General features: G+C 39.3%; 1 protein-coding gene across 3 annotated transcripts in view; it reads right to left on the bottom strand.

Annotated features, from left to right (window-relative positions):
- Myocd (myocardin) overlaps window positions 1-24,131 on the bottom strand; it is a 98,650-nt gene that overhangs the window by 47,631 nt on the left and 26,888 nt on the right. Inside the window, exons 2-4 of one of the 3 annotated variants that reach the window (XM_048798099.1) lie at window positions 10,133-10,198; window positions 5,540-5,583; window positions 882-937 (exon numbers count right to left, since the gene is read on the bottom strand). Coding sequence is in view for 1 of the 3 variants with exons in the window: in XM_015504533.2 (XP_015360019.1) it covers window positions 882-937; window positions 10,133-10,198 (122 nt within the window). In the remaining 2 variants the exon portion in view is untranslated. The other 2 variants (XM_015504533.2, XM_048798100.1) reach the window with 2 other exon arrangements.

Genomic DNA, 24,131 nt, shown 5'->3' with positions numbered 1-24,131 from the left:
TTATCTTACTATATTGGGATCTCCTCTTGGGTCCCTGAGAAGGGCCTGGGGGTTTCTGCAGTTCTGATAAAAGACAGTCTGGTGTTCTTTGTTATTCTCCAGGTAGTGGGAATCACAGCCACTCATGAGCAACTTTGAAGAATTGCAGAGTCCTGTTCTTCCTGTGCGTCCACTGATAAGTCACAAGGCTAAAACTCTCAGGCAAAAAGACAGATACCCCCTCAGCCTTTCCTTCTCACTCAAAGTGCTGATGGTTGCTAAATAGTATTTGTATCATTGATAAATTCAGGTTGCAGAGATTTATTATGAAGGTATGACAGAATATGTCAATTTTTCTCCCTTCATATGCAAAACAAAAACAAAAACAAAAAAACCCCCAAACAATCCCCCCCCCAAACAAAAAAACCTCCAACTCCAGAAAACTCTGGAAGGAAAATAAATATAATTCCCTTTGTCTTTCTTTAAGTAGCTGCAGATAAATTCTGTATTTTCACACCTTGACTTAAATCTAATCATTGAATTGGATTTGAGAAAAATCTTTTTGTTGCTAAGAAAGGACCATAATGGAAGGTAAAAAAGCTTGTAATTCAACCTTACTTCCCTTTCTAAAGTTTTTTTGACCTCTGATGTATCCTTGCTGTGATCCTTTTCAACATTAGAAAGATTGAGGACATCTTTATAACAAAACAGCAGTTGCAAAACTCCTAGTTGATCTCATTTCCACAGTCACAGGACAAAGATTTCTTATAGTGTCAGGGCAGGAAACTGGCCAACTGATGGAGTTCTTTGTAGAAATTCTACATGCTTCAGCTCAAACTTTGGCCTTTAGAGATCTATAACCTATGGTTTAAGTTCACGAAAGACAGTTTGCAAAAAATTACCTTGTCACTATCCAAATTTTTTCTTGGCTCATGGAATTCAGTTGGACTTTTCAGTGCTGAAACAGAAAGATAAAGACATGAGCAAAGGCTGGCCTCGGGATACTGGTCAGTGACACAGGGTTTGCTGGTGTGCTTGCTGAGCTAGGCAGAGTCTGGAAGTGGTCGCCATTATTAGGCCACAAGCAAGAGAAATGTCTGGAGGATGGCCGCTGCCCGGAAGCCACAGGAGACAGAGGAAGGTGGAATTCAGGCCTAAGTCAAGAAGAGCAGCAGAGGCAGAATGTGCAACAGAAGAGGAGTGGAGGCAGGACATTCCAAGCTCCTGAAGAGACAGAGGCACCAGAAGTAACCTTGGTTTAAGGGAGGAGTTAGACAGGTAACTAATACCTTCTCTGACTTTGTTCTGCCCTTGAATTACAAAGAGTGAGTTGACAAGTTGTGATCTGGGAGGGTGTGGTGTGTATTGTCGGAAGAGACTGTACTTTGGACCAAGTGACTGGTTGGTCATGGACATGCAATCAAGGCATTGGGTGTGAAGCAGAGAATCAGACTTGGAAGGGACCTTGGAGATAGAGAAGTCCATCTCCAACCCTGCATGGTTTGGGGAAAATGAGGTCCACAGATATGGATTGACTTGCTCAGGTCACAAAGTTAGGGCTTAGGGCCTAGGTCCTCTGATAACCCTAATCTTTTACAGGGTGTGAAAATTCACACTATTACCAACTAGTAGACACTAGAGTGCTAGTTAGTCATATAAAAACACATGGTAGTTGTAAACCACCAGGACCAAGTGCCACCTTCACTCTGTCCTCTGCCTCCTCCCCATTTCTCTTTTGTGATGATTCATTAAACCCTTTGAATGTAGCAGAGTCCTAGAACAACCCTCAGCAAAATTCTGCATTTTGTATTGGTTTTTCGGGTCCCCTGGAGCAATCTCATTGGGAGCTACGATCACTTTTCATTATAAATGATGAGGTTGCTCAGAGAGTAGGGCATTGCATTGATGTTTTTTGTACTTTAAGTATGGGTAAATTGATGATTCCCATGATTCAGAGTTCTCTGATCACTCTAATGGATGTCCACTCAGGCCATGAAGTATGCTTCTAAATCTTGGCCAGAATAAAAATTAGGTTTCTGGCCAAATTAGCACTTGGGGTCATAAGTGTGTGTATGCATGCATATGTGTGCATGTGTGTGTGCATGTGTGTGCATGTGTATATGTGTGTGGGTGGTGTATGCATGCATACATGCCTCTTTCAGCCCTTAAGACCATGCTAAATCTGCACATGATTTCAGCAAGGCTTGTTGGATATTAAGCAGATGTCGTATGGTCATGGTGGGCATCATAACAGTGGATGGACATATTATTATTCTCTATTTGGAACGCTGTTTAGGAAGTTAGTGTCATGCTGTCAATCAATCTTCTTGCTTCACTCCAATATTGACAATGTTGAGCAGAAAGTCATGTAAAATATTTCCAGCTGGCTGGAGTGTGCCCAGTCGAGTTGACAGGCACTCTTCTCACTTGGACCAGAGATTAAGCAAAAAAACCAATATTTTGTTTGAACATCATATCTTTCACTGACCTGGAAACTGATTTTCCAGATGTTGTTTTCACTCTTAAATTGGGCTTCTCGGTCACACCTGCTGCTATGTAAATGATCCTTTGTCCACATTTCTTCCCAGTTAGTGACTTTGAGAAGTAAATGTGCAACTCTACTCTGTGGCTTGTGGCATTTTTCTTTGGTCTGGGATTGGGCTCCGACCTTTTTCTGGCATTTGACAACAGGTGGAATTTGTAGCAAGGGTGTCTTGAAGAGTGAGTCTCTTTTCCCTCAAAGCAACCAGATCACAGAAAGTCTGCTTGAGGTCCAGTGGACACCTGTGAGCCTATGCAACCTGCATCAGTTGGTCTTCACCTCTGTCCTATTACCTGGTGTCATTTAATTAAGTATTACATATTGGCGAGGCTTAATTACTTTCAAGTGATCTTAGAATTGATCTTTATGAAGTGGTCAAAAAGAACAAAGCATCCTTTCCCTAAAGAAACTCCCCCCCCCCCCCAAAAGAACAGTATGAACTTATCTTGACATGTCTCTTACATTCCAAGCACAATTGTTTCTAATTGAGCTTGGGACGTAGGAGGAATTTATCTGGTTCTCTTATCCCCTTGACTCTTCAATTCTCATTAGTGGAGCTTATTTATTTTTTTCCTAAGAAACACTGGATTTCCTGAAACTTAGCTTTGTAGAGCTAAAAACTCGTTACTTCTTTGATGCTAATAACTCCCCTGTGAAATGATTCATAGGGTCCAGTTTTCTGATGCCAGGAGCACAAAGTTCTTCTAGAATCTTCTATAGGATGGGAAGCTACGTCCATTTAGCAAGGTCTTGGGAAGAATACAAAAGAGATACTTACATTGCTTTTACCAAACGTTCTTCTCCTCACAGCTGGGGGTGGGGTGGGGGTGAGTTCAGCCCTTAAACTTAAGAGGGGTACTGGGCCCCATGAAAAATTCCCCTACAATGGCCCCGGGGTTGAGTTTTGCCTTCTCTGTGACTCCAGAGAATGTGGGCTTTAGCCATCTCCCCTGCGGGCCCACAAAAATCATAATTCATCCCCCCTCCACCCTGGTTGATTTTTTTTTTTTTTTTTGGAAAATACACAAAGGACCACTTCTGCTGCCAACCCCGAGAGTATCAAATGGCAAAATTTTGTATTTAAAGGACATTGACATTTAAGATCGAAAAGGAATTTGGATTCCTAAATTAAAAAAATAAGTCCATGTGATTTTGAATTAAAATATGGTTATAAATCCAGTCAGCCACACATCTGACGCGTTCCCCCTGGAGGAAGATTAATCGCTTCTCACAGGGGAATTCATGTTCTCGCCTTAGAGTTTGGTTGCCGGCTATTCCTATTTCGGTCCCTGAAGCTCCAGCTAATTTGGGTCAGCTGTGTGTATAAACATTTGCTTACTTAGAACTCAGAAAATGATCTGGAGATAAGAACGAGCCTCTTGCAGTCCTCTTTGCACCAGTCAAACCTCTCACTTCCAGCAAGATTCCAGACAACGGAGAAAATAGGCCTCCGAGAACTTATCGAAGGCAGAGGCCTGACTCGTCTGAACTGGGCAGGATGTGGTGTTGGACTGCAGCTCTGGCACCACAGGGAGTGTTGTGGCAGAGCTGGACTTCTCTCAAGGGAACCTCTCACTACCAGGCTCAGGGAGAACTCAGCTTCATGGGTACAAAGGATAAGAACCCAGGGACAGAATCAAAGAGCCCCAACAACTAAAGCCATGTTTCCCAAAGTGTGGCTCCTGGGTTACATCCTCAGCATCAACTTGGAACCTGCTAGAAAGTCCAATTCTTGAACCCCACGTCAGAACTACAGCATCAGAGATGGGGGAGGATGGGACCTAGGGATCTGTTGATCGGTCCTCCAGGTGATTTTAATGCACAGGTTTAAGAAACATTGCTATGGAGTTTGTAAGGCCAGTGGGTCCTGATCTAGGGTCCTTGGGAATCTGAGTTCAAAAAAGGATAGATTGCTAGGATTGATTTTCAGTATTTCAAAAGGTTGAAGGAAAAGGGTATGTCTATCCGGAGAAAGGATGCTCGGCTAACCAAATTGTCATTTTTTCATTGCCTCTGTCTGGAATCATAGAAATATAGCTTGGAAATGGTTGTTTTCATCAGAAAGCATTGGATGATAAATGTATATGCTGTTAACAAATAAAAGCAAACATATGGATTAATAATTAATGTATGTGGGGTTTTTGAGGAAAGACACAACTATTTCGTACATAATACCTATGGCAGTTTAGGTGTATAATTAAAGAAGTTCTGGGTGCCATCAGATTTGGGAACCCTCTATTTGATCTCTGTCCTTTTCTTATCTATTCTTGGTATAACCTTGAACTAGTCCAATTAGCTTCCTGTGCTGTTTCCCACTTATAAAACAAACTAAGTAATGCTTATTTGCTCTCTGCTTTCCTTTTAAAGACAGACTGGATCATGAGTACTTTCTTTTTTAGCAATTTGGATATATGCTATACACAAGTGATAACACTTTGGAAATTATATTCTCTTTTTAGGTTGGTGATAAATTGCTTATTCAGTACCCAAATTATACTCTTAGGGGTCTGGAAACAGTGCATTTTTCTAATGTAGCTTTGTAATATTTAAGACCTGGCTTGTACAGTTGTGGAATTTGATGCAACATGCGTGAATACTTTGGAATTTTTCCGAAAAAGGATACAAAGACGAATTCAAAATGTGTCTGCAATGACTGGTTTTGTAGTTTCTAGGGATCAGGGAATAGAGACATGGGGGTGGGAGGTGGGATTGTTGACCCAAATGGGATTGCCATGAAAATCCAGGGCACCTTTCCTGTCTCTGAAGTTGAGATGTTAGAAAGAAGGGAAGAGGCAGACAGATTAATCCCCTCGTGCCGTGTTCTGCTCAGACAGCCAACAGTGTGTGGTAGGGTGCTGTGGGGAGAAGCCAAGTCAAATGAATGCACTGAGAAAAGGAAGAGAGACTTTGTCCAGTCCACTTCTCAAAACTATGGTGAAGCTGCATGGGGCGCGGGAGCAGGGATTGCCCCGGTCATTCTTCTTGCTACCAGGAAGGTCACAGAATTCGGGGATTTACCAAGGCTTTGCAGTAAGTATGTGGCTGCTGTAGCTTGGATTAGTCTGCAAAAAAAATAAAGGCAGCACCATTCATAGACAGCTCATTGTATCTTGAAATTCATTGACATTGATCAGATCATGGAATCAAGCTGCCCAGACGATTCATTCATGTCAGTGACAGCTTTCTCTGACACTCTAGGGACAGATAGCACCCTGTCTGGGATGTACGTCCTCTGGCATCTGTTTTACTTCCTCTACTCTCATCTTCTGTTTTCAAGCTTTTCTTCCTGTTTCCCTTGGGTTCAACCCCATTAGACTCTCTTTAGTTGCAGAGAGGGAGAGGAAAATGTATGGTATTTACTTTCTTTCAATCCTCCTATGACCACTCTCCCGTATGGACATAAAGTTGTTCAAAATTGTTACAGGGGACAATTAAATAGGAGTGCTTGGGGCCCCTTCTAGACACAGAAATGTGTCTGATTCCTCTGGGTGAGTGTTCCCCAGAGTCTTTCACATAGCAGATGGCTATTAAATATTTCCTGAATTGCTCTGTGGCCATTTTATAGAGTGTAATCATGGGACTGGTTGACCTTCTACACTAAGGCTTTGGAATAGATTGGAATGAAACGTGTCACTGAGGATTCTACCCAGTAGAGTGATGCTCAGGGTAAAGAATTGTAGGGAAAAAAATATGCACCAGAGAACTACAAGGGGAGAGAAGTTAGCTTTGTCCTAGAACCATGAGAAGGTACAGGGCTTTGAGGCCCTCTTGCAGCCTGAAACCTGGTAGGGAGGGACAATGAAGTCATTTCCTTTGAGTTCTAATAACTGTGGGAAATTAGGCAATTCAAAATCTCCATTTTTAGATTCAGAGGTGAGGTTTTGGAAAGAAATCCAAATGATAAATCTTTAAAGTAATATTTCTAAGTTCACTTTGAGAAGGTATTTTGCCAAGATATCATGACTATTTAAAAAACTAAACAGCACAGCTGGTATTACAAATGTGAGAGCAATCTGAAGATATGGCTAAGACCCACACTTCTGACCCAAGAATCCTATTCTTACTGCTCAAAGTTGTTCGAGGGGTTCTACAGTGACCTTAGAACCCTGTCCCTCTTGACTTTTAGTCAAGAGATGATGCCTTTAAGTTCATTCAAAGCACTTGAAGAGGGGAAATCCTAAACTCATAACTCATACCAACAAGAACAAAGTGATTACTTAAGAGAAGTAATAGGGGATTATAAAACATGATTTGTGGCTGGGGGCTGGGGGACTGCTTTTTTACTGATCAGCAACCTTAAAATCTGCAGGATGCATAGCTAGGAAGAGGGAAAGAGGAGAATTTCAACCCTGCTGGACCAGTTGCACCCATCGACTAGGAAATATACGTGGTTTAGCTCTGTAGAGTAAGTGGGAGAGAAATCTTAAAATTTAATCAGCATCTCCGAGTGCAACTCAAGTGAGATCTGCCACAGAACTAAGTCAGTGGAGTTTTTCACTGGATGTTGGTCATAGCAAAGCACAGATAATCCTGCAGGACCTGACGCCATTTCATTAAAATCATGGGCTTATCCTTGGCATATGCACACCTTGTTTTTAATTTGTCAAATTCCAACTGAATTTTTTTTTTAATGGCAAAAATGTAAGTAAGTGCTTTTAAGGGTCAAGTGATTCCTTCTGAACTTTGAGAAAATGGGCTTACGTGGGGATTGGGAGACCCAGATTCCTGCCTTTTCTCTGATGCATTACAAGGGGGCTGCATTTTTCGTTTGTTTTTTTTTTTGCAAAGGACAAGCTCTGAAGACTTAACCTGATGTAAAGTGTGAGACCAATTCTACCCAAGGATGGCCAGTGTTTCTGCTGACCAGCTCAAGAGCACTGCTGTGTGTTAGCGGTCTAAGAATAGTCAATTCACTTGGCTCTTCATTTTGGATTTAGGAAATTTATGATAAGTTTTAAAAATTTAAGGGAGGATTGGAATTATTTCAAATTTCATGAGCAAAGTGAGATCTTATGAAAAATCTTATTTTGCATGCATTTAAATTCTCATAAATTAAAAACTACAGAAAATGGGATCACATTGGACCTGCCTTTGAGACAGCTGGAAAATTCTCTTGGGTATCCTCAACCTCAATTTCATGAACATTAAAGACAAATAAGGATTTGACTAGGTTAGTGTTTTTCAACTTCTATTCTGAACAGAACCAGCAATTGTGTGAGGATTCTCATGGGGCTTCTGGAAGGAATAAAAAGAGGCCCAGGAAAGGAGGCAGGGGCCCCACCACTGTCTCAGCCATTATGCGTGTATACACACACACACACACACACATATGTGCATATGTGTATATATTATTCTAATAAATAAAAAATTAAAAATCTTAGACAAAAGATTTTTGAGGACCATTAGTTTTTCTTCTATCCTTTCTCCTTTGTTTCAAAAAATTCATATAATAGGATAAAGAAATAAAAATAGCCCTCTGTGGAGCTTAATGAGCTCCACATTGAATTACACTTGTGTGTTCCTTGTCATCGTAACTCCTAACATCCTGAACTTCTCTGGAGGATCACGTTGCTCAGGATCATTGTCCCTCTGGTACCTGCTTCAGGACCCTGCACCTCGCCTGGTTTATACTAAAATTTGTGGCCTTAGATTGAAGTGAAACGACCCTGAGACTCTGTCACTCTTTCCTTCCCCTGATTGCTTGCATTTACCCATGAACTCCACGGCTCTGCCTTGCGTGCGCATGGCACGTTTAATCTCAGATCGGACTGAAGAAGCTACCCATGGGCAAGTGAAGAGCCTCATCTGACTTGAGCTTGCTGAGTAGAACTAAGTAGAAAAGGTCAGCTCAGGCAGAGCTTGCCATGTGTGCCAGATCTGGCTTGCACACTTTTCCAGAGCAGAATCCATACCCTCGACCCATCTGACAGACTCTACACCCTTAGAAGGCTGGTTGAGAAGAGGCGATCGGAAACTACGGATAACCTTTAGCATTTGGTTGAATTAATTTTTAAAAAAAATTTTTTTTGCAGAACTGTTCCCCTCCACCTCAGAAATTATCTTCATGATGAAATGGACTATGGATGCAGAATTTCTGTTAAGTAGCATTTTGCTAATGTCTATACTCTCTGATTATGGAAATCCTGGAGAACAGAATTTGCATTGACATTGGACTCAACTACACAAACAGATGCTTGATTTCCACAACTGACTTGAGAAGTGTTATTTAAAAATACATTGTAGGGTTAATTCCTGTTAATCTTGGTTGTTTCTATGGATTCCCAGATTTAACCTCAAAACCAAAACAACACAACAACAACAACAACAACAAAAAACTCAATGTTTATTCTCATCCCAGCAAGACCTAGGCTCAGAGTATTCAAGCACATGGGTTGAAATTTTTTAAATAATTTGTGAACAACTTAGCTGCTTCATTCGCCTCTCCAGAATTAAGAGGAAAGGAACATCAGTGAAGACAAAGATTATCAGCTTTGAGTGAAACTATATTTACCTGACCGGAGGTCTGTCTGCAGGTCCTTGGTTTCCCTCTGTCTTTAGCACCTCCACAAGAGGGCTGACCAAGATGAAATAGACCACACATGGACTTGCTTTCTTTGGTTACTTTTTGCTGCTGTAACTGTTGCTGAAACAACCTTGAAATCACAGGGGAGCTGTTTCCAGCAGACCACTAAAAATGTGGCTCTGTTGTAAGGTCACCGACTGTTGAATTTTTAGTGCTACTCTGGCTCTGAAGCACAGAGTAAACTTCACAAGACTTCAGTAACCACAGGACAATCTTTCAAGGGCAAATTTGTTCCTTACAAAATGCTGAATAGTCATGTTAGTATTATAGAGGGAACTGAATTTCTCCAAGTGTTATGAATCTTAATCTTTAAATTGTATTGGGGAGGAAGTTAGTATGATCAGAGCACTTTGAAGGTGATTCCATTCATCCGTGACTGGAATCCTGTGATTCCATTCATCTGGGGCATTCTTCTCCCAGTTTCCAAATTTAACCAAGGATTAGCTTTAGTAGCTAGATTGATAGAACATTTCAAATGTATCTTTCAAAATGATATGAAAATCTTTCTTCTTTGATCCAGAAATATGGCCAATAATTCAATATTAATCAATACATATTAATTAATAATTAAGTAATTTGATGGTCCTTTGAGCTAGACCGGTATTGCTACTCAGTCTTCCAGAAAGGAAAATAATTGACCATACCCAATTAATGGTAGACTCAAATATTCCAAAACTAAAATAAGGGGTGAGAATAAACATTATGGGACTGACCCTTCTGGAAAGAATATTTATAATGCCCAATATTAAAAGTAGGAAAGGAGTGAGGATGCCCATAGTGAATTGTTTACCTAAGAAGAAACTCATGTCGGAATTTTAGGCACAATCTGTACGGTTAAAGGGAGCCCCTTGTGGGTGAGTGGTAGGTGGGGCAAGGCATCCCACACCTAGATTTCTGCTGACAGTTTCTATAAGGCTCTCGGGTGATCAATTCATTGGCTTACATTAAATGACCTCTGAGGCGCTTTCCAGCTGCGAAATGGCAAGGTCCGATGGACATAGAAATAAGTAAGAGCTGTGGGTACTCACGTGGTATGAGGCCTTGGTTAGCCAGCTGCTCCTGGGTCCTTCTCTGTTGAAGTCGTAACTGTAAAACTTAGAAAAGGAAGTGCTAGTTTGTGAGTTGGGCTAAAGATATTTCCCATCCACTTTATACTTTAATCATACTTTCGTAGCCTGTGTCATTTTTATTTCCAGAACAGTTCGGAAAAGTATCGTGTAGTACATTTTCATTTCTGTCATACATGCAGAGAAAGAAGACTGAGAGGAGTTGAGTGGTGGCAAGGTTTTACAGGAAGCTGGTAACAATCTAGGATTGGAACACTCTTCTCTTTTAATTTATTTATTTTTATTGGTACATTGGGATTATACAAAACAGTGGGGTTCATTACACTATATTTATACATGCAAGTAATTTGATCAAATTTGTACCCTATCGGTCACAAGGCTTCAGTATCACTAACCACAGAACAATCTTTCAAGGGCAAATTTGATCAGTCTCATTCCCCAGGATCTTCCCTCCTCCCTCCCTGGTTCCTCTTGTTCTACTCTTCTGATCTCCCTTCTATTTGATTATTCATTATAGTTATGGATATCATGATCATGGTGACATTTGGTAGACTTTTGTTTAAAAGTGAATTTTTCTTTAAAAGTGAATATTATCTTTCCAGCAGGGCACATCCCCTCTCTCTACTACACTCAGTAACGAGTAGCATCAAATTCTGCTTGAATGGCAGCCTGTGATTTCGAAAGGGTAGACGGGGTGAAAAAATCACAGGCTCCGGCGTCTCGCCTGGGCTCAAGTCCGTTCTTTATCCACTGAACTGGTGTGTAGCCCTGGACATGTTCCTTAACCTCTTTGATCCTCAGTTTTCTCATCAGTAAATGAGAAAAAGCAATGCCTACCTTGCAGGGCTGCTATAACATTTGATAAAACAAAGTATGCATGTTGCTTAGCAGAGTGCCTGGCACCGATAATGCCATCAATAACTGATAGTGTTATGAGATCCTGGGATTCTTTGTGGAATTCAAAACAGGACTATCGGAGTTATTTGCTTAGAAAAAATAAAACGATCCAAACTCTATATTCAATAGTATATATATATATATATGTATATATATAGTATATATAGAATCTATTTGTACTATAGATATATAACATGTATCTCTATATTGCATAGTATCTCTACAGTACAAATAGATTGTAGATATCATATACATGCCTATAGATAGAAAGCATTAAATAGCATTGAATCATTCAATTGTAAGTGTGGTATTTCCAATTATCTCTGTTCTTCACTCAAACACATTCCCTGTCTTTCAAACACATTTTATCTTTGGACATTCCACCTCTGTCTCATGGATATTCCATTTTCTCAGGGAGATGCTGAGTTTGCCATCTTGGTTCCTGGGTTTAAGGTGCTCAGCGTAAGAAAGCAAAGAGCAAAGGTTTGCAAAGAGGAGATCAGTTTAGTCAAGACTACAGTGGAAAGGGAAAACACCGCTTTTGCAAAGGGGAAGTTGGAATGGAGGAAGGGGGAAAAAGAGAAAAGGCTATGTGAGTTTTAAGTTGACTTAGGATTTCAGAATGAGATTTCAAAGCAAATCTAGTCAAAAGGGAAAATGAAAGTTAGTTAGTGGAGAAGGACATTTTAAAAAGAGTGAGTTGTTTTGGGGGGGCTGGGGATGTGGCTCAAGCGGTAGCGCGCTCGCCTGGCATGCGTGCGGCCCGGGTTCGATCCTCAGCACCACATACAAACAAAGATGTTGTGTCCACCGATAACTAAAAAATAAATATTAAAAATTCTCTCTCTCTCTCCCTCTCTCACTCTCTCTTAAAAAAAAAAAGAGTGAGTTTTGAACTGGAATCTTTATCAACCTCCTACTGGGACTGACCACTCTTCTCTGAATTGCTTTGAATTAAATACAGTTGCTAGACTCTGCTTTGTTAAGTAAGTAAGCCCCGTAAGGCTCCATGTTAGGGTAGGAACACAGAGAAAACAGAATTATTTAAACTTCTGAGCCAATGAAACTGATATGATAGGTTTATTGTTTAAGTTTCCCATTGGACCAACCCTCCCACAAATAAAAATTGTAGATTATGAACAAACTACAAAGAATACTACCTAAGGATTCCAAATAATAAACAAAATCAGGCCAACTACAGAGAGGAACCAAGACTTGGAGAATTGGCTTGAGTGGAGGCCTGAGTTTCTTATTTTGTGGGAACTTTGCCCTGAGGGTGATCTGCCGTCATGATGCAGCAGGTCACAGGCAACTAAACCTTCAAACACAAAACAAAACTGCAAATCTTTCTGGTCAAGAAAGAAATCAGAGAAAAATGGCCAGATACCTATGCCAGAGAGTGACGGGGAAATCAAGCAAGGGAAAGAGCTGGAGAGACAAAGGGGTCCTCGGACTGTTTTGGACGCCCACAAGTTTCAGATTGATTTCTTAATAAAGATTTCATGGAACAGGCTCATAGGAGCCCAGCAAAGGATGAAACTTAGAGTTGATATTTGAGCCTCTGTACACATAGAATCTACCTGAACTAATTGTCTGCTGAAACAAACAAACGAAAAAAAAAATCAGTCTTCTACGGAGGATTGTAATAAAATTCCAGATGATATAAGACTCACCACGATGTCCAGGATAAAATCCAAAATTATTCTGTACACAAAGAACCAGGCCATTGTGGCCCATTCTGAATGAAAAAAGCAAAACAATAACAACCACCAAAAACCAAAAATGACAACTCCGGATCAGATTTCAATCTTTTTTTTTTTTTTTTTTTTTTTTTAATTTTCATTGTTTTAATTTTCGGCGGACACAACCTCTTTGTGTGTATGTGGTGCTGAGGATCGAACCCGGGCCGCACGCATACCAGGCGAGCGCGCTACTGCTTGAGCCACATCCCCAGCCCCCAGGTTTCAATCTTGCTATATGACTTAGCTGTTGGAGTTATTAGAAAGGACTTCCACGTGGTTATTTTCAACTATGGTCAATGAAATAACAGAAAATATTCTTGAAATGAATAAAAAGAGAAATCTTAGCAGCAAAATAGAACACATAAAAAAGAAAATGGAAATGTTAAGGATTAATATCTTTATTAATTTAATTAATAAGTAGAATATCTAAAATAAAAATATATACTGAAATGACTTAATAGATTGGTGAATATCAAAGGACTGGGTGAATATAGGCAAGGTTTTGTCAAATTGAAGAGGAAAGGGGGAAAAAGATGAGAGACATGGACAGACTTTCAAGGACCTGTGTAATAATATAAAAAGGTTCAATGTTGGGTAATTAAAGTCCTAGAAGAAGAGCAGAGAAGAAATAAAAGCCCCAAACTCCCCACATTTGGTGAAAGAAATAAATTTGCAGACTCAAAAAAAAAAATCAATTAACTTTAGACATATTCACAGAAAACCACTTAGATATATAATAATCCAATGGTAGAAAACCAAAGATAAACAAAGAATCTTGAAACCAACACTTCACACAAAAGGAAATGTTGCTTTGAATAATCACAGGCTTCTCATTAGATGCTCAGGAAGTCAGAAGAGGAAAACAACAACAACAACAACAAAAAGAAACAAAAACCTCAAACAGAAAAATCTTTATGAAGATAAAATAAACATGCGTTCAGGTAAAGGAAAATGAAATAATCTGTTGCCAACTGACTTCACTATGAGAAATGCTTAAGGAAATTCTTCAGGTTGAGGAGAAATGATGATAGAAGGAAACCTGGATATTCAGAGGTAAAGAATAGCTGGTAACTACCTGGATAAAGATGGAAGATTTATCTTTTTTTCCTAATTTGATTAAAAAATATGACTGTTTAAAGAAAAAAAAAATAACATCGTCTTGGCGTATCTTCAAGCCACACAGATGTTTATAGAGGCTTTGAAATGGTTTGGATCTTGAATGTCTCCAGAAAGTCCCTGTGTTAAAGGCTTGGTCCTTAGATGATGGTACTGTTGGGAAGTGGCAGAACTTTCAAAAGATGGAGTCTAGTGAAAGGAAGTTAGTCATTGGGGACAGACCCTTGAAGGGGATATTGGGACCTTGTTGCTCAGCTGCCATGAGGGGAGCAGACACCTCTGCCACATGCTTCTGCCATGACAGACTTTCTTACCACATACCTAAAGCCATAGGGAAGATGGACTAGAACCCCAGAAACTCTGAGCCAAAAATAAACCTTTCCTCCTTATAAGTTGATTACCTCAGGTATTTTGTTACAGATAGGAAGCTCAAAATTTCTATACTTTACGTGCAGTGTTATAACAATAACTACAAAGCTGTAATGACATATATTGTAATCCTTACAGCATCTTTAAAAAAAGCAAAAATAACTGTATTTTTTTAAAAAATCAACAAATTAAAATGGAATGCTAAAATATTAAAATAATCCAAAAGAAGGCAAGAAAGGGGGGATATAAGAACAAGAAGTAGAGGGATGTAGAGAAAGCAAATCATAAAATGGTGGATTTAAATCCCACTACATTAATAATTATATTTTAATAGTGAAACACTAAAAAGACAGAGATTATCAGAAGGGATTTTTAGAAAACAATATTCAATTACATATTGTCTCAAAGGACAAATTTTATATATAAGGATACAGAATAAAAGTAATTAGGAAAAAAAGAGGGGATTTCATGAAAATAGGAGAGAGACCTGTAGAGTAGAGGAAGGAGATTAGGAGAAGTACTAGGGAATAAAATTGACCAAATTATGTTATGTGCATGTACAAAGATACAACAATAAATCCCACTATTATGCATAGCTATAATGTACCTTTAAAATTTTTTAAAAAGTAAATAGAAAAAAAAAGATGTGCCACTCAAACATTAAGTGTAAGAAATCTGGACTGACTCAATCAATATCAGATGAACTAGACCTCAATTCAGAGTATTTTCAAATATGAAGTATGAATCTAGTAAGAAAGATATAAAATAAAAGTTGACAAAATTAAAGGAATATGTGGACAACTTCAAAGTCATAGTAGGAGATTTTGGGACTTTTCAACATTTGATAGAACTAGATAAAAAAAATCACTAATGGCACAGAGAATTTGAGCAATATGAACCATCTTTTCTTTATTGATTTATCTCAGTTTAGTTCTAGAGCACTACCCCAAACAAATGCAGAATAAACACTTTTCAAGTTCATGTATATTTACAAAAAGTATATTTACTAAGATGGATGAGTAAGGCAAGTTTCAGTAATTAAAAAGGATTAAATTCATGTAGAGTATGTTCTTTGATCTCATTGGAATTAATCAGCAACCAAAAGCAATATGTAATTAAGAAAAATATTCGGCAATTCGCTTCTAAATAATTCATAGGTCAAAGAAAAATTCACAGGGGACATCAAGAATACTTGAACAGGACGATCATGAATAGGTAAAACATTACATTTTATGGGATCCAGTTAATGCCACAGTTACAGGGAAACTTAGAATTTTATATGGTTATGTTGGAAAAAGAAAGAGGGTTAACAATCAATGACCTAAGATTTTTACCTTCAGAAGACAAAAGGAAGTATGCTCAAAGTAAATATAAGTTGAAAAAAAGAGCGGAAATCTTCAAAATAGAAAACAAACACACAAACAAATGAACAAAGCTAAAAGTGGGCTCTTTGTAGAGACAAACAAAATTGACTAACTTGATTGATCAAGGAAAAAAGAGAGAGAATGAAATTTGCTTATATTAGAAATAAAAAATGTGTTACAAATATATACTCTAGATATTAAAAGGATAAAAAGAGAATATCATTAACAAATTCATGCCAATAAATTTAGCACCTTAAGTACCTTCCCCTTTGCGTATACTCCAACAACAAAACCAACAACAAAAAACCAAGGCCTAGATTTTTTTTTTTTAAAGAGAGAGAGAATTTTTAAATTTTTTTTAGTTTTCGGTGGATACAACATCTTTTATTTTATTTTTATGTGGTGCTGAGGATCGAACCCAGTGCCCCACGCATGCCAGGCGAGTGCATTACTGCTTGAGCCACATCCCCAGCCCCTAGATGGTTTTTACTGGTGAATTTTATCAAAATATTGTGAAAAAAATAAGTTCTTGTCCAAATTCTCCATTAGATAATCTCCACATCACACCAATCATAAATAAGAATCTTCAATTATTCTGTTTTTAATATCATGGGTCTTAACCCAACAAAGAAAAGTTATCTATAGAAATCTCCCACTGTTAGAATAGGCCAATTTCAAGACAGCTTCGATTCTCTGGACATTAAGCTATTTTCACTTGGATTGAACTGGGTGAAGGTAGTAGAAATGGAAACAAGAGAAAAAGATCTGAAAAACATTGGAAGCAATTGGTGAGATGAGGGAAGAGAGAAATATATATTATTACCTGTCAAAGGGGTTGTTAGTCTGGGATCTTTGGATATACAGCAGGAAATTCAAGAACTCCTTGATGTGTGAAAATATGTCTGCATATATACATTGTTTTCCCCTTGGGAATGGGCCCACAGCATCCATCAGATTTCCAGAGAGATAGTCAAGACATCTTTGCAATACTAATCCAGAAATCTGAACATCGGAGGATTCTGAGAACATGCATTGGAGTTAAGTTATAAAGTTAAGTTAAAAAGAAGTTATAACTTAGAGGAAGTCTGAAAAAATAATGAGCTTGATTTTAGACAATCTGAAATTTTTGGGGTCCTGGAAAAATGATCAAGCCTGATAAGTAATTGAGATATGAGGCTGGAGAAAAGTTGAGAGGTCAGAGTTGGGACATTGATTTTGGCTAGCACCTTTAAGAAGATGACTATGAAAACTTTTTAGCAAAATTCCTAAAGGAGGAGGGATATATCATCAGAGGGAAGTGAAGATAAAAAGAAAATAGAGATAAAATGATATTATAAACAGAGAAAAAATGGTATAAAAGATGGACTGGTAGAGAGAAAAATTTATTCCGTGTCTCTAAAATGGAGAAATCATTTTACCTTGGAAATCGTTCCTCCTCCTTCTCCTCCTCCTCGTCCCCCACTCCTCCTCCTCATCTTTTCTGGTTAATCATTTGCAGATTTTTCAGTTATAAAGATTGAAGGCATTCATTCATTACATCCATTAAATCATTCAATGAATACTTGATTGCTTACTATGTGAAAGGCATTGCTTACTAAAGGCACACAGTAGTAAATAGGACAGATACAATTCTCATGGCCAGAACACACTAGTTGGGGAGATAAACTCAATTTTCCCTGAATACAAATTTTCTTTCTTTCTTTTTATTTTTTTAGTTGTCCATGGACATTTATTTATTTATTTATTTATTTATTTATTTATTTATTTATATGTGGTGCTGAGAATCAAACCTAGTGCCTCACACATGCTAGGCAAGTGCTCTACCACTGAGCCACAACCCCAGCCCCTGAATACAAACTTTCTTAGTCATTTTTATTCTTTTTTTTTTTTTTTGCCTTCTTTCAGTACCATCCTTCTTTTGGAATATTTTTTTCCCCTCCAAAAACCTGGTCTTTAAGAGCTCTGCTATTTCTCTGGAGCTGTAAAATTTTGCTTGCATATGTGTGAATGTGTATTTCTGTAGTGTGGTTTATGATTTCTATCCAATTTTAGGAAGTTTCTGGGACCTGTAAAGTTAAGAATCATTAATTCAGAATTCCCTAGCACACTACCTCCTTGAGGAATCACTTGCATAGTTACCGGATGAATTACCATAAAGCCTTATTTTTATACGACTGCTCTGAGCAGTGGGCCTCAGTAGCTCCACTCTTTGGTATCCGAGGTCTTTTGACATCCATGCACCATTTCCCACATGAACTCTCTTCTCCAGTTCAGGCTGTCTCCTCCTGAGCCAAATGCCATCATAGGTTACACACACCCTCTGCCTTTGATTATGTTAATCCTGTATTTGGAATTATGTACATGGCTTGAGACTATGCTCCTAAGTTACTCCAAATAGTTGGTAAATTATAACTCCATTTATTAAATAATTTTCCTTTTCATCTTTTTTTATTTACCAAAGTTCTCATGTAAGCCGTATAATATGTTGGTAGGTGCTAAATTCTAATTTGAACTAATTTATTCTTTCTACAGTTTTCTTTGAAGCAGCAAAGATACTAAATGTTTCCGGTTTCTAGATGGAAAACCAAAATAGACAAACTCTAGATAGGGCAGAGGGTTTGGAGGGGAAGGAAGGGGGCATAGGGTAATGAATGATGGTGGAATGTGATGATTATTACCATCCAAAGTACATATATAAAGACATGAATTGATGTGAATATGCTATGATACAACCAAAGATATGAAAAACTGTGTTCTATATATGTAATAAGAATTGTAATGCATCCTGCTGTCATATATAAATAAAAAAAATTTACATTAAAAAAAAACCAAATACATGCCTCATACCTATAAATAAGAGAAATGATAGTTTAAAAATCTGGCTGTGTGTGGTGGTGCATACCTGTAATCCCAGCAGCTCGGGAGGCTGAGGCAGGAGAATAGAGAATTCAAAGCCAGCCTCAATAACAGCAAGGTGCTAAGCAACTCAGGGAGACTTTGTCTCTAAATAAAATACAAAATAAGGCTGAGGATGTGGTTCAGTGGTTGAGTGTCCCTGTGTTCAATCCCTGGTACCCCCCCCCCCAAAAAAAAAAATCTGTACCTACATTGGAAAAGAAGGGGATTCCTCAGTGGATTGAAACTATAAGTAACTTATGAGACACACAAACATGTATGGGGTTGGGTTGGAAAACTACATCAAGATAGGCAAGTGAGTCATTGAAAGTTATACCATGGTTCTTCCATGCTAGGATCAGGAGGGCAGGTCTGGCTTTTTAAACAGGGTCCTTAGCTGGGAGTACAAAGTAGGAGGTATCCCAACTAACAACCTTACCCAGGTTCTGTACCTTTTCACATTGGGTAGGACAGTGGTTATAGGGGATGGGAGGGTAATAACTCATCTGACATCTTTGGAGCCACAAAGGTTGGCCCTAGATTGCTGGTCATACCCCAGAGGGTGAAGAATCCTTCATGGTCTGAAACTAGTTCTGGGCTCATCCTGTCCCTCCCTCACAGTCCCCAAAATTATCTAAACACAAGTCTCAGTGGTTGCTTTTCCTCTGCAGTCTGTGCTTAACTGTGCATCAGGCTGTCTATCAGAGATCCTCCAGGGCACAATGCAAGGGTGCAATGGAGAACCATCTAACCCAGAGGAAAAAAAAAAGTCAGCATTAGGAAAGAAAGACTCCAAACTACCAAACCACCAAAGGAGAGAACTCCAGATGACACCGTGAACCAAGGGAAGAGCGCTTTCTCAGGACAAAGAATTTTCATCAACAGGAAAAGAATAACTAGCCACCTCTCACACATTACATGGCTCCTATTAATAAAACACATGGTGTCAAGGATGTGGAGAAATTGGAACTCTTATGTGCTGTTGTTGGTAATGTAAAATAGTGTACATAATGTGGAAAAAAAATCATAGTAATTTCTCAAAAAATGAGCATAAAATTGACATATAATCCAGCAATGCCATTGCAACATATATACTCAAAAGAATTGAAGGCAGGGACTTTTTAAAGAAAATTTGTTGTTTTTAGATATACATGCAGTAGGATGTATTTTGACATATTATACATACATGGGATGCAACCCATTTCAATTTTGATCCCATTCTTGTGGGTTGTACATTATGTGGAGTTGTACTGGTTGGGTGTTGGGTACTCATATATGACATAGGAAAGTTATATCCAATTAATTCTGCTATCTTTCCTATTCCCATCTCCACTCCCTTCCCTTCCTTCCCCTTTGTCTAATCCAATGAACTTCTCTACTTCCCCTCCCTACTCTCCCTTGTTATGGGTTAGCATCCACATATCAGGGAGAACATTTGGCCTTTGGTTTTTGGGGGACTGGCTTATTTCACTTAGAATGATATTCTCTTGTTCTATCCATTTACCAGCAAATGTGAAGATAGGGACTTTTAATTCATGTTGATAATAGCATTTTTTTTTACAAATGGCCAAAAAGTGGAAGCAATGTCAAGTGACCATCAATGAGATGAATGGGTCATGGAATGGAGAGAAGAATGAATGGGTTGGTATATGGACACAGTGGAACATTCTTCAGTCTCACAAAGGGAGGAAGTTCTGATACATGATACAGTGTGGATAAACCTTGAAGACATGGTGCTAAGTGAAACAAAACAGTCACAAAAAGTCTAGGACTGTGTGCTTCCACTTATAGGAGGTATCTGGAGTCTTCATATACGTACGTACGAGAATGTTGGTGGCCCAAGGCTAGGGACAGGGGCATGGGGAGCTATTATTTAATGGTACAGAGTTTCAGTTTTACAAGATAGAAAGAATTCTGGAGATGGGTGGTGGTGATGGTTCTACTGAACTACAATCTGAACATACTTAATGCCACTGAACCGTACACTTAATATGGTTAAGATGGTGAATTTCATGTTTTGCCTATTTTACCGTAAGTTTAAAGAAATTTTATAAACTGAAGCTCAATATAAAATCAATTCAAATGAATGGCTGAGTATCAGAGTGAATATAATGAGAGATGAATCAGTAAACTGGAAGACTGAGCTGATCTTATCCCTTGGAAGATGGCTCAAAAGGACAGAGGGGTAGAAAGCAGAAACAATAGGTGCTCAATGCTGAAACAATACAAAAATAGAGAAAACCTTCCAGGAATAAAAGTGCATATCATTATGATGTGAATTATTGCATCTCCTATCCCTAATTCCTATGCTGAGATCCTAACCCCCAAGGTGATAATATTAGGGGTTGGGCCTGTTGGGAGGTGATGAGGACAAGATGGTAGGGCCCTCATGAAGGGGACTGAGAGACTGAGAGAGCTGCCTTGCCACTTCCACCTTCGGAGGAGGCAGTAAGGAGTCATCTCTGTGGAAGGCGCCCTCCTCAGATACTGAATCTGCCTGCACCTTGATCTTGGATTCTCCAGCCTCCAAAACTGTGAGAAATAAGCTTTTGTGTTTTCTTTCTTTCTTCTTCTTTTTTTTTTTTTTTGTGGTGCTGAGGATTGAACCCAGAGCCTTGTGCATGGGAGGCAAGCACTCTACCAACTGAGCTACATCTCCAGCCCCAGTTTTTGTGTTTTCTAAATACCCAGTTTGTGATATTTTGTTATAGCAGCCTAAACAGACTAAGGCATTATTTCCAAGCTAGAGATTTCTTGTTATTTGATTTATGAAGTTTAGGTCCTTTTTAAAAAAGGTTTATATGAGATAAACTTTATAACCCTTCTAAGTTTGTCTTCTATTACCTGATTTTTTATTATAATACATCACAGATGATATTTCCATGCCATATTTATATTCTTTCCAAAATATACACAATAATAACTACCCAGTATTTCTTCTTCTTTCCTTCTTCCTTCCTTCGATACTCTTCTCTCTCTCTCTCTCTCTCTCTCTCTCTCTCTCTCTCTCTCTCTTAGAACAGTGCACACTGTTCCCTAAGTCATTGAACCAAGTGGCTATTATTGGATACTTAGTTAGGTTCCAAACTTTTACCATTATAAACAGCAAGGGGCATTCTTTGTGGTTAAAATTTTGGCCACATCTTTCCTATTACTTTAAGATACTTCTAGATGTGAGCCTAGAAGTGGGATGATTGGATTACAGGAAACGCCAACTTTGAAGCTTTAGTTACCTATGACAAGTGGCTCTCTGGTGAGGGGCGTTGTGATTTTCTTTCCACTGTCAACGTGCGGCTGGGCTGCTCATTTCCCTTGGCCTTCTTGCCCTTCTCACAAGGGATCCACTGTCATCTGCCTCTCCACTGAAGCCCAGGGCCTGGCTGCTAGTCCAATGTGCCAAGTCAAAAGGAGGTGACCAGAGATCCACATCCAGGAGGAGATTAGCAAGTGGAATTTGTCCCTGGATGGCTTTTTCTCCAGGTCTGGCAAAGCTCCCAGGCTAGAGGTCAAGCTTGAATGACTCCAAGCCTCCCTGTGGCTGCTTCCTGCTCCACACGGGGAACACTGACGCTTCAGGCAGAAACTTTGCTACCCCACCAGCCTTGACTCCCAGTTGGGATGTAGATGGCCAGAAGAATGAAAAAATATTTTGCATTGCGCCCAGCACCCAGCGAAGCCACCTTTCCTCTGGGCACAGCTATTGCCTGGCTTCATTCCTGGATGCCTTTTTATGCCCCCTCCCTCCTCTCAGCCGTTGGTGTCCTGGCAAACCTCCACTGATTCAGTGTGGCTAAAAATATTCTGAGGAGAGGGTTACTTTCTGGCCCCTGCCTTCTCCCTACTCCCAGTTCTAACCACCTACAAACAACAGGTATTCATCGCACTCGTTCCTTGTTTTCAGACCATATCGTTGTTTTTAGGAGAGGAGGGGAAGTGAGTTTGGGGTGTTTATTTTTTTCCCCATGTTATCCCAGGGCTTCATCAACACCAGAGCTCTCTCATATGATTCTGACATTTGGGTGTCAGTCCTTCTCAGCTTCCAGAACCCAAGAGCCTTGCTTCATATACGTATGGACAGAACGGAGACTGTTGGTGGCTCAAGGCTAGGGACAGGGGCATAGGGAGCTATTATTTAACGGTACAGAGTTTCAGTTTTACAAAATAAAAAAGAATTCTGGAGCTGGGTGGTGGTGATGGTTGTACTGAACTACAATCTGAACATACTTAATGCCACTGAACCATACACTTAATATGGTTAAGATGGTGAATTTCATGTTTTTTGAATTCTTACGGCCGTCCACATCAAAATTGGGAGTCATAGGTGTGTGCTCCTGGGCTTCTTTACTTTGAAGCCTGGGGCTCTCTATTCTGATTTCCACATCTGTCCTGCTCTTCTTATCTATTTCCATACTTATATTTAAATTATCCCAGACTACTGACATATTTTCATGTCCATTAGGAATGATCTTATATTACCTCCATTGAACACATGTTTTGTTTTGTTTTTTTGACAACTCTAGCTTGTCTTTTCTTTTTCTCCCAAAAGAACTTTGGGAACAGACTAGCAAGTTCTACCACCACTCCAAGAACCTGCTTTCTCAAAAAAGGGAAACACTTTAATATTCTACTATCAACAAATTGATGTAAACCTGACTCAGAGAAGAAGCCTCCTATGGAATAATTATTAAAATATCTACAGCAGCATGTTTGCCAAGTATAGTGGAGCTGCTTGCAGCTGGTGGGGACTAGAACTAGAAACTAGAATTACACTTTAAGAATGGGTGTTAAAGTATCTCTGCAAACTCCTGGGCATTGTATCCACAGAGATGTCACTTGCCTGTGCCCAGGAGAGGAAGCAGAGCTCCCCTGGAGAGTAAGGACCAGGCACAGTTGAGTAGGTCTCTTGAGGGTTTCAGGTTAGAAAGGAGGGTAATATCAGGATCGAGGGACACTGTGACATTTATTACACAGTCACCTCTGCCATGTGCCCAGTGCTGGTGCCAAAGCCTTTCTTGTTTCCAAAGGGAAGTAGCTTGATGCAGCAAAGGCAAGGGAATGGCAAACAGAGGATCACCTTTGACCCATCGAGCTGCATGACCTCAGGTAAGTCACTATGCCTATGAGTTTCACCCTCTCCTCTGCATATAGCAATTATCATATGAACGATAAGTAATAGTTACCAGTTTCATAGGATTATTGGGATGGAATGAATGAATTAACCTCTTTCTCAGCTATGTCAGGTTATCAAAATACCTTTTATATTTTGTTTTAATAATGGTTGCTTCAGGAGAAAGCCCTTCAGTTTCTGGTGGCGGATTCCAAAGAAGAAAAGGGAGTTTCAGATTGCAAGGGGGAACACTTAACATGTGCCTTTACAAAATCCTGCTGCTTTAAACATTGGTCTTGCCCAGGGGGTGCTGGCTCCTGGGAATAGGATATACCATTTACGGCAAGAGGGGACTGAAAACACAGGGGACCCCGGCACATAAAGTAACGCGAGAAAGGCAGAAAATGGAGTGCATAGAAGACATTGACTCAGTAACTTGCCATAAAGCAAGTTTTTTTTTTTTTTTTTTT

Source organism: Marmota marmota, unplaced genomic scaffold, assembly GCF_001458135.2.
Source record: "Marmota marmota marmota unplaced genomic scaffold, marMar, whole genome shotgun sequence".
NCBI lineage: Eukaryota > Metazoa > Chordata > Mammalia > Rodentia > Sciuridae > Marmota > Marmota marmota.
This window is presented reverse-complemented; position numbering and strand designations above follow the sequence as displayed.